At 43.4% G+C, this 11,463-nt stretch overlaps 1 protein-coding gene across 3 annotated transcripts in view; it reads left to right on the forward strand.

The window, feature by feature from the left end:
- USP46 (ubiquitin specific peptidase 46) overlaps positions 1 to 11,217 on the forward strand; it is a 60,970-nt gene extending 49,753 nt beyond the window's left edge. For 2 of the 3 annotated variants that reach the window (XM_027056658.2, XM_027056664.2), the window contains exons 6-9: positions 1,131 to 1,214; positions 3,285 to 3,482; positions 6,612 to 6,690; positions 7,733 to 11,217. In XM_027056658.2, the coding sequence (XP_026912459.1) occupies positions 1,131 to 1,214; positions 3,285 to 3,482; positions 6,612 to 6,690; positions 7,733 to 7,834 (463 nt within the window). In that variant the 3' untranslated portion in view covers positions 7,835 to 11,217. The remainder of the gene's footprint in view (positions 1 to 1,130; positions 1,215 to 3,284; positions 3,483 to 6,611; positions 6,691 to 7,732) is intronic. The other variant, XM_027056672.2, reaches the window with a different exon arrangement.
- The last annotated feature ends 246 nt before the right edge of the window (positions 11,218 to 11,463 follow it).

An 11,463-nucleotide genomic window follows, 5' to 3' on the forward strand; every position in this document is an offset into this window, starting at 1 on the left:
AGCTGAAGTCGGACACTTACCTAACTGAGCCACCTAGGCGCCCCTGAAATGACTTGTTGACCTGCACTGAACACTTAGGCAGCTCGCTCGCATGTGTGCGTGTTAGACTGTGAGCAGTGTGAGGGCAGGTGCCTCTGTGAACCCCTAGCACCAAGCCCAGAGTGCTGTCAGTAAACATTTGAGTAGTGAATAAATGAGCAATCTATGTTTTCTTTTGGTAAGCTCTGTTTATGTGTGTGAGTCCATAACACCATGTAAATAACACTTTCTGTTTAATAAAATCTGATCATTCTGGTGCTAGGATACTCCCTATGAATAAAGAAACATCACAGGCTTTCTCAAGACTCTAGGGTATTATTATATTCTGGATGTTCTTCTCAGCCTTTGAAGCGGTACCACAGGAATGTTAAGTAGAATCTCAATGACCAGAAAAGAATGAAAAGCCATGACATTTAAAAAATGAAAACTTATAAGTAGTGCAGTAAGTCTCATGATAGGGGTGAATACAGATATAACATCACAATGACATTTGTTCTCAAAAGGAGCCGGGTGGGGGGCGGGGAGCTGGGGATTGTAGAAAGCTGGCATCTCCTGCTAATTTGAGATTTTCTTAGTTCAATATAAGGGCAGTTGTATGTGATTTAAATTTCATTATCTTTACTTTCGTGATCTTAGAAAATACAGACTCCTGAGATACCCTGTTTTTCATTAACTACACAATAATGTCACCTTGCATTTTATGTGATTGAGATTTTTGGACCTGACTTACAGTGTAATGATGGACGTTTACAATAGTATTTTCTGTTATAATTTTTAATCTCCAATTTATAGGTAGTCTTGTTAAAACTTGATATTTTTTTTTAATCAGTTGGAAACTCTAATTTATATCTATTTGTGTCCCATTTAATAAAGCTATCCTTGGAAATCTCCAAAGGTGAAACCATAAGCCAGTCCAGCAGACATGCTGTAATGGCAATCATAGCCCCTACTCATAAGAAAAGTCTTTTCTCATTACTTCTTTCCCTGCATTCACTTAAAAATTACCCTGCAGGTGATAAAGGGTTTAAAACATGGTGTATACTAAGTACATTTTGGACTGTTTTTTGAGTTGAAAATATTTTTCTCTGCAGAGACTTCAGCAACACAGAAACACTGTGTAGTGAACAGAAATATTATTGTGAAACGTGCTGCAGCAAACAGGAGGCCCAGAAAAGGTGTGTAAAAGGGTTTAGCCCAGAGGGTGGCTTGGTTTTGAGGGAAGGAACCATACCTGATTTTGAATCCCAGTTCTGTGGGCTCGTGGCCAAGTAGCTTTGAAGAAGTCAATTGCCTTCCTCCGTGGATAAACTAGGATAAGAGTGCCTGCCTTGGAAAGTTGTCCATTTGTCTGATCGTTTGATCATTTGTTCATTCATTCGTTCAGCAAATATTTATTGTGTGCTGTGTATCAGATACTATGCTGGGTAAATGAGTGGTGGTCAGATATAATTACTATTTTCTTGTGATTAAAGACAGATTATAAAAAGGATTTAGCATAGAGTATAACACATAGTAGATATCTAGTAGAATTGTTACTTCATATTGGAACTTCTTATTTAGAGGCACAAGAGGTTTAAAAAGTTAATGATTTAATGTGGAAACACGAGGAAATCAATAACACATCAGTTGCATGGATAGGTGATAAGAAGCATCACATTCTGAATTGATACAGGATCCATAGTTGCCTTTTTACCAGCACCGGCAAGTTAGAGCCCCTGGACAATGTGTGCGAACAGTGATTCTCTGTTATCTGCCCCCGGAAGCCAAGAAACTTGACATTTTAATTATCCTGTGAAGTCTTACTATGAATTGAATTTACTCTGCCCATGGTTGTGGAATATTCAGAATAGCTCACAGAAGCCCATTACCGCCATCTAAAACCTTCGGGGGTCTTGAGCTGAGGTTGAAATCATTTCTTTGCTCAGCCTTCCCTGCTCTTCCCCCCTAGACATGCACATATTTCCTTGCTGCATCAAAACTTACAAAAGGTGACTCCTTGTGGCAGATGGGAGTGGAGTGATAGCTGGTTAATTTTTGTGAGTCATCAGGGGAGCTCACTTGTCCCTGTCCTTACAATCTCAGTCAACCCAAGGCCAGCCCAGGCCTTCCTATATGGCATGAAGGCATGTTCATTAAAATACTGTGTGTTCCTGTAAAATATCAGGCTTCCCATGATTCTTCTGTTTCTGCAGACGTTATTTTGCTTATTTTTACGAACAGGGTTTTACCTCAATAGATTCCTGAACAACAGTCTCTTAAAATTTGTCCTTTTCAAATAATATGCATTGAAAATGTGTGCATGCTGAACAGCATTGACACTGACTCAGGGCATTCCTAGAATGGGGGTCCGGAAGGGGACCAAAGATCTCTAGGACCAAAGATCTCTATTCCAGCAGAGTTGTCTCCATAAACTATTGTTTTTATGAATTTTTTTTTTACCAAGGAGTATTAATGGTCACCTAGTGAAAAAAGATTTCTGTGTTCATGTAAGTTTGGGAAATGCTACATCAGACAAAAGAGAACAGTTCCTTTACTGTAGGATTTCTCAGAACCTCTCTGCCAGTGCACAGGGAGGAACTTTGAAATAGAAAGTAGCTGTCCAAACTTGGCTCCAGGAACCCCGCCTCTGCTGATGTCTCCAGTGCTCCACAAGCCCAGTTTGGGAAGTGTGGCCCTTAAGCCAACCCCTACATTTTACGAGTGGGGAAACCAAGAGCTAGACGAGGGGAAGGACCGACACAAGAGTGAGTGAGCGTGAGCCCAGCGTGCTTGGTTTCCCCAAGCGCCCCCCGTGGTCCTCAGACCCCAGAAGTCCATACCGCAGCCTTCTTCTTGTCCTCTTCCCAAAAGTGGTCACCCCTCCTCTCCATTATCTCCAGGCGGGGTGGAGGGGGGCGTTTAGCTGTCCAAATATTGTTCCTTTCTGGAAGGCAGGGGGCAGTAATGGAGAGCAATTGCGCACCGTATTTGCATTGGTACAAAACTTCAGGACTGTCTCCTTTGGCCAGAGAGAAACAGAGCTGCTGTTGCCCTCCTCTCCTGCTGGCTGTGCCCGGTTAGCCGAGCAAGCAGGTCAACCAGCTGTATGTGTGCAAGCATCCTTTTATTCTTACGGGCGGTGTGGTTACTTGCCGACCTGAAGTCTGTTAGACCCCTTCTGCTCTCCGTTTGTGTGGCAGCAGTGTATTCTGCCCCCCAACAGCTCTTAGGGGGTACAACTTCTTTTCTATTTCGTGGTTTCTTAGGATGAGAGTAAAAAAGCTGCCCATGATTTTGGCCCTGCACCTAAAGCGGTTCAAGTACATGGAACAGCTGCACAGGTACACCAAGCTGTCTTACCGGGTGGTCTTCCCGCTGGAGCTCCGGCTCTTCAACACCTCCAGCGACGCCGTGAACCTGGACCGCATGTACGACCTGGTCGCTGTGGTGGTTCACTGTGGCAGGTGAGGGCAGGCGGAAAAGCGGGGCGCACGGCGGGGTGCACGCGAGAAGGGTGCCGAAACAGAGGCAGCTATGCCTTTCCTGGGCTGTGAGACTCCGTAGTAATGGGACTTCTGAGAATGTCTTCCAGGCTCTTATCTATCATCTCAAAATAAATCCAAAATGTACTCTTCAAGATACTCTTCATGCAGTTTTTAGCCCTTCCCCAACTAGAAAAAAGAGAGTAAGAGAGAAGGCTCCTAGATACGGAGAAGAAAAGTGTTTTGCTGAAAGTCCTTTGAGCAGATATTTTTTTCTTCCATAGCTATAGATACAAGCATGGAAAAGTCCACTGAAAATACACCTGTTTGTTATCCTTTGCTCAGCTGGAAGAGATTTGTGTTCTGTCGTTCCCCTGCCCTTCTGGGTTTTAGGTAGGGGTGTGTCACTGAGCAGGATTATTTTCTTCTCCATCTGCCTGGATTGGATTTTGGTGCACAGACCGTAACAAGAGGATGCATGGTTCCACGCAGAGGAGTAGACTGATTTCCTTTTCCCCCTGCACAGCGGCGGATGCTTCGCCTCTGAAGCACCTTATTTGTCCCATGCAGAGCGGACTTGAAGTCACAGGATCCTTTCTTACATTCCCAGTGTTCTGTGTTTTGGTCGGTTATAAGCCAGCTCTGTGGTTTTCCTGAAGAGGAATTCCACCAGTTATTTTTCTAAAGAACACACGAGGCTCGTGATCTGGAAACTAGCTGTGAATGTTGAGTGGGACCTCGTGGCAGGAACTTAGGGCTGGCAGAGCCCGGTACCTGGAGGGCATTGTGACCGAGGCGGGCAGTGGGCTGATGTGGGCAGGTGATGGGGAGACAGAAGGTGCTCAGAAGTATATACACGTTTTCAGTACGGATCTCTGTGGGTGATGACTAATCCCTAGAGCATTGGTGAGGATAAGGATGCGACCCCTATAGGAGACCTGGAGGACAAGTGAGGTTGGGTTGCAGAATAGTGACTTTCTGTAATGAGGGCTCAAGGTCAGAGCGGCCCTGGCAGCAAGGGCCAACTGGTGCCGAGTCACACGTGCTACTAACTAGCATTCATTAAATTCTTCCCCACTAGAGACAGGACTGTCCTCCTACACAGAGCAGGGCTGGCCTTGCACATGGGGATCAGGTGGCTCTGGGCCGTGGACGCTGGGGATCTCCGAGGCTGGGGAGCTGAGCGTTCCCTCGTCCACGCCAGGACCTCCTGCCCCATGGATGCAGCTGGTGCGGTCTCATTCTCTGATTTCGACTGCAGTTATTCTTTGAACCCTTGTTTCTTGGGTTCGTAGCAGAGTCTGAAGGTACAGCAGTGATGAAGATCCACGGGCCCTGTTCTCATGAAGCTGAGCCTCTGGCGAGAAAGATAGATAATTAGCAAGTAAGCACACCGCCTGTCAGCACCAAAACAAAAGCACTGGGAGATGACTTCGAGTTTGAGGAACGCTATGAGGAATGAACAGGGCGCTGAGAGAGAGCAGTTGAAGGTTCCTCTTCAGGGATGGGGACTGGTGAAGCGAAGCTACCAAGGTGACATCGGGGCTGAGGCCTAAGGGCTAAAATGAGCCAGGAAGGCCCACATCGGAAGAGGATCATTTCGCGCAGAGTGTCTGAAGGGCAGAGGCCCGCCGTGTGAAGAACAGGAAACCAGGGGTCCAGAGCCCAGGGAGGGGAGAGCGTGGCTGGATGGCGTCGGAGAAAGGCAGGAACAGTTCGCGTGGCTCGTCTTGTATTTAAACAAAGCGGACAGGGTCACCTGGCTGGTTCAGTCAGTACAGCATGTGACTCTTGGTCTTTGGGTTGTGAATCGAGCCCCACATTGGGCACAGAGGTTACTTAAAAAAATTAAAAAAAAAAAAAAACACACACACAACAGAAAACAAAGGCAAATTTGGCTTTTGAACTTTAGTGGTACACTGAAAAAAACAAAACGGAACTCTAGATTTGGGGTTAAATTCCTTCAGTCGTGCAGATTTAACTAATAGTAACAGCTGTGTAGTTCCACTTTTTCCCATATTATGTGATACATACCTTTTCCTTTGAGCACGTGTTATTCTATATTATAGTTTAACATATTTCTAAAACTTAGATGATGCCACTCCTCAGAGTTCCCCAGTGTCTTCCTGACTGACTCACCGCGGAGTCCAAAATCTGAACCATGATACCCCATGCCCCACCTCTGTGGCCTCCTTCCTCCCCTCCCCCTGGCTCACTGGGCTCAGGCTTCCTTGCTCTTCAGTGAACCCCTCAGGAACCCCCCCACCCCCCACCCCTGCCATGCCCAGTACCTTTGCACCTGCTGTAAACTTCCATCACATGGCCACATGGCTCGTCACCTCGTCTCTCAGGGAAAGTTCCTTCTGCTCAGATCTTGGGTTAGCAGAGGACTGTCACCATTGTGTATCAAATAGTACTTCCCTCTGTCACTCACCATGCTTTACTCTGCTTTATGTTTCATGGCACTTTTTTTTTTTTTAAGTTTATTTATTTATTTTGAGAGAGAGCAAACGAGAGGGAGGAGGTAGGGGCAGAGAGAGAAGGAGGGAGAGAATCCCAGACAGGCTCTGCGTTGACTGTCCGTGCAGAACCCGACGCGGGGCTCAAACTCATGAACTGTGAGATGGTGACCTGAGTCAAAATCAAGAGGCAGACACTAGACTGACTGAGGCACCCAGGTGCCCCTTCATCACACTTAGTATACATTGAAATCTATTTTAGTTTGTTCAGTGCCTCTCCAGCCCTCATCCCAAGAAAGTGGGGACACTGTTTTCTTCACTGCTTTTTTGTCTGACGGCCAGAAGAGAGTCTGGCACATAGTAGGTGTATGGTAATTATTCATTTATATTTGTTGAATTTGAATATCTGCTTTCCCCACTGGACCGTGGGTCTTTAGAAGCCTGACTTTTTTGCATCTTTGCAGAAGATTCCTTTATGCTCACCACAGCACCACCACGTGGGTCTTCCTCCATAAATTGTGGATATAGACGTGACCTATACCCATTCTCCTGCTGAGAGAGGTTGTTCAGGTAGATCACTGCCTAAAAAGAAGTACCTAGTTTTTGAAAGAAGTTAATGTTAACTTGATAACTTGTGTTTCTTCTTTTCCAGTGGTCCTAATCGTGGGCATTATATTACTATTGTGAAGAGTCATGGCTTCTGGCTTTTGTTTGATGATGACATTGTAGAGGTTGGTATGCAGATTACTCTATAATGGGGCTGCAGCGTAGACTGTATTTGGGGGAACGTGTATGTGCGGACATTTCCTAAAATAGGCCTGTTTTCCCATAACCTGGCTTAAAAACCATTTACATTTCTCTCAAGACTAAATTCTGCTGTTCTTTATTCTCTATAGAAAGGGAGAAAGGGGTGTGACTGGGGACTAATGAGTTAACTGCGTTCTTGTTAACTGATCAGCCATAGATGTGGGATCTCTTTGTCCCCTGAAACCGTATTCATATGTAAGTCTCATTTTCCACTGTGACTAAAGCCCTCTCTACTACAGACCAAATAATAAACTCTTTATTTTCATTTTTTAAATTTTTAATTTTTTTTAATGTTTATTTATTTTGGAGAGAGAGACAGACAGGGTGCGAGCAGGGGAGGGGCAGAGGGAGAGGGAGACACAGAATCCGGCTCCAGGCTCCAGGCTCCGAGCTGTCAGCACACAGCCCAATAATAAACTTAATAAAAAGCTCTGTAAGCACTCTTTCATTATGCCAGATTCTTCTTGTATGGATTGATATTTAAAAATATGTTTTCAGTCTGTTGGACCTGGAAATCTTTATGTTACACTCAAGTGTTCCCATATATTGATTTTGTTGTAAAGGAATACTAGCCGGAGAGAATTCCACACTCAGACAAGGTCCGTTTTAGCTCAGAGGGTGACACTAATGGGAACGAAGTCTGACGACCTGCAAGAATTAAGGTTATTCCCCAGACCCCCCAGTTTACCATTTGAAAGACGGGCGTCCTGGCTGCTTCAAAGCATGCCCACATATGTTTGCCGATAGCTTGAAGGCTGGCCTCCCTCCTCCAGGATTTGCAATGTATGTAATCATGCCCCATTGCCAGGTCTGTGCCCCATTAGCTGTTTGCTGTCGAAAGTTCCCAGTTGTGATTTTGTAGCAAACAGTGTTTGCTTCAGTCTTCTTGTTCATTCCATTTGTTTGTCTTCCCTTCTCTCAGTCATCCCATTAAACAGTTGTATTGTTTTCTTTCTCTTATTGCAGAAAATAGATGCCCAAGCTATTGAAGAATTCTATGGCCTGACGTCAGATATATCAAAAAATTCAGAGTCCGGATATATTTTATTCTATCAGTCAAGAGAATAACTTGAAGAACTGTGGGACGAGTTCACATGGGGGGAACTGTTCACGGCACTATTCCCTGGTTTCTCTGCAGACTTTCCTCCCCAGTGGCCCCGCCAGTGGTACTACGCCAAGTGTAATGGTCTGGCTGGGTTAGACTTTCTCTCCCTTTGGTTTTTTACATGCAGCACTACTTGTGGTTTTATTTTAGTCTGAGGTAGAGTTAACTGCAATCAGATTGTAGTAAGATTTGTATGAGTAACAGTTGCTAATTTTAGGATTGGGGAAACGCTACGCCACCGACTACGTCTGGCTCAATTAGAGTGACATTTCCTACGGGAAGGTCTACAGTCTGTTTTGGGTCCCTGCTAAACGTCCCAAGTGGCTTCCGGGATCTCATGTCAATGCATTCCTTTAACTTGTCCCGGGAAGCACTGCTACCCACTTGTAGCTTCTCTGCCTCTTTTCTGACGCAAGGACAGAATCGGGTAGAAGTTCACCTGTTAGGGCTGCAGCTATAGCTTTAAGTTTGTGCAAGTGAAAACGTTTAAAAGTGAGTAACCTCAATACTAAAATCATCCTCCAGGTGGAACAGGGTGGAGAGAAGCTGTTCACGGTGGCTAGCGCCTGCCTGGGGCTGTGTTCCCCTCGCCGCCCGCCGCCGTTAGGACCCCAGAGGCTAAGAAGGCACGGAGCTCAGGGCAGGCAGAGCCCAGAGGAGGACGCTTTTGTGGACAGTGAAAACTTAACTTTTCTTACCTTTCTACCAAAACCACGTTTCAGGAAGATACCCCTACGCCATTTGTTTTTAGTGATGCTCTACTTCCGTAAGGTCCTGTGAGTTGTATCTGTCCTTTATCTGGCGCTGCTAAGCTTTCCAAGGCATCCGCCCGGGCCGGCTGGTGTTCTGCAGGCTGTGGCCGCAGGGCTGAGCTACCGTGGTGACTGCTTCCGGCACAGCTCTCCTTAGCCAGTCAGTACCCACCACCTTCTCGGTCAGGAAGGACCCAGACACTGCAGTGTCACCACCATTGGCCGCATTGTACAGCTGTTCACCTTTTAACATTTCAGTCTGTTGACTGAGGCGCTGGCGAGTCCCAGGACTAATAAGGAACCTTCCCTAGAGGGACCACTGGAGTCAGCTGGGGGTGAAGGTGGGTCAAAGGAAGTGGGAGCGGGTGGGCGGAGGAATGAACAAAATGGCAACTTTTCTTTGGCTCAGACTCCTAGAACGCTTGACAAGACCGTTTTGTGGAAGAACCTCATCTCACTGTAGTTACTTTTACTTTTTTCACTTTTGTTATGTATGTATTTATTAGATCACTTGAGTATTGGTACCTTTTATTAAAAGGGTCAATTTGGCGTTTTGCTGTTGAGCTGGTTTTTGGATTCTTACAAATACTATGAGGCATAGATCTTGGCTTCCTTTGGGAAGTCGGTTGACTTCCATACACTTCTAAGATACTGTGAACATACTATTTTGTTACCTAATAAATCAGCGAATGAACATGCAAATGTTTGGCATAATGTGAACTCAAATTGAAATTGGAAATGTTAGCAGCCATTTTGTAACAATTAAGAGCATAGCACTTTATCTAGATGAAAACTGGATTTCTTGTCTTTAAGATATCTTGAACTGTTTATTGCTCAGAACTTAAATAAGCATGCCAACACTTCATTTGTTCATGCTTGAAGTGAAATGTTTTACTTTTCACTGGAGAAGACAAAAACAGGGTGATCTTCATGTTATTTTATACAAGTGATGAAAATATACCTTGCCTTATTTAGAGGCAAATTCATATTTATAAATATTTTGTCTTTTTTTTTTTTTTCCTCATGAAACATATGCAGTAATCACTTACCTGGAAGGTGAGTATTTATTCCGTTTTTAAGAGGAGACACTTTGCAATTGAAGGCAACTGATCCGAGGAACTGTTTGTACTATATATAACCCATATATTTGACTGTAGGTTGCAAAGTTTTTTTTAAAAAAATGATGGTTCATATCTAATATATTTGGAGCTGGTTCATAAGAAAAACTATTAAAATTATCTTTGGAATGACTCTTGAGGCTAATTTGTTAGAGAAAGTTTCAACTGGAAGCCTACAGAGGTAACATCTAAATGCTAAGTCACAGATTCACTACTGTTTTTGTTTGTTGGTTTGTTTGTTTGTTTGGATTTTTTTGTTTTGTTTGGTTTGGTTTTGGGTGTTTTGTTTTGTTTTGTTTTTGGTCTGTATGTGTGAAGAGTTTTTCCCAGTGACTTAACAGAAGTAATTGAAAGGGTCAGTTAAAATTCTGAATTCATGGATAGAGTTTAGGAATAAAAACAAGTACGGAAGAAAAAATGCAAAGGCATTAAAATGGTTGTGTGATGCAGGAGAAGAAGCTTGGAGAAAGACCAAAACACACTTATCCACCAACACTCCATCACAGCTTTTAAACTTCGAGCTATCTGGTAATTTCTTTCCTCTTCAGTAAATGGAACAAACACTAGGCAGCTACATTTCCCCAGAATCATTTCACTTTATGTGAAGACAGTAGCATGCAAACACTTTCTCTTTCACCCTTGTTCATCGTTCGTGCAGGGCAGGGAATGGTGTGAGGTAGGTGAGACCATTCTGAGGTCAACGATAGCACAAAGGCTCAGCAATATTCCCTCAAATGGCAGGGTTTTTGTGGGTCCTTTTCTGGCAGGAGTGAGTAGGCCTGCTGTATTTCTTTTAACTGCTGCAGGGTTTTAAAATAAGTTACAGTGTTTTACACCTAGAGAAGAGAAGAGTATTTGCTTTATTGGTGACTTCCTGGCCGAGCATCTAGATTATGGTACAGTTTGCTAAAAAGGCATTTGTTTAAAAGTCACTTTTTGGCAAAATGAGCTGACATCCATTCCTGTTACGTGGATGCATTTTTCCTTCCAAGGCAACATCGAATGGACTGGTTCTCAGAGAGCCAAGGAACACAATGCAGGAGGGTGTTGGTTTGACTCGGAAGCCAGTCATATTTGGTTTTACTGCCTGGTATATTTTGGATTTCAGATGAAATGGGAAAAAAAAAAAAAATGACAGGAGTGGTCCCTATGCATTTATTTTCATGGATATGCTTAATTTCATGGGCATGCCTAACAATGAACTCTGTTCTAACTGGAGCTTAGGGCTTATTTTAGATATTGGAGTGTAGCTTTATTACAGATGGATTTTATCTTTAAACATTGCATTTTGATCAACTTTGTATATTCACATGTATTAAAATATTGTGCACTAAATGTTTTGCCCTCATTTGCTATTATATGGTCAAGGCATTTATCGGCACTATTGTGATTAACTCATGTAAATGGCATGGGTCAGGGAAAATTATTTCCTACTTTTCTGCCTAATTAAATTTCTGTTTTCCAGTATTACATTAATTTATTTTTGGCTTCCATTTCTTTGTAACCAAAATAGTTACTGTATTTGTGTGGCATTCATTTCATTTTGTTGCTAAAGAAAACAAGTTTAGTTTTTATTTAAAATGATCTGTACCTTAATCTTTTTTTTTTTTTGTAACCAAGTCAAGCACTTTAAGCAATAATGTCAATCTTGTGAAATTTCAATCAGTTTAACACCCTGCCTCTAAAATTGTTTGCAAAAAAAATAAATAAATAAAATAGGAA

This window comes from Acinonyx jubatus, chromosome B1, assembly GCF_027475565.1.
Source record: "Acinonyx jubatus isolate Ajub_Pintada_27869175 chromosome B1, VMU_Ajub_asm_v1.0, whole genome shotgun sequence".
Classification (NCBI taxonomy): domain Eukaryota; kingdom Metazoa; phylum Chordata; class Mammalia; order Carnivora; family Felidae; genus Acinonyx; species Acinonyx jubatus.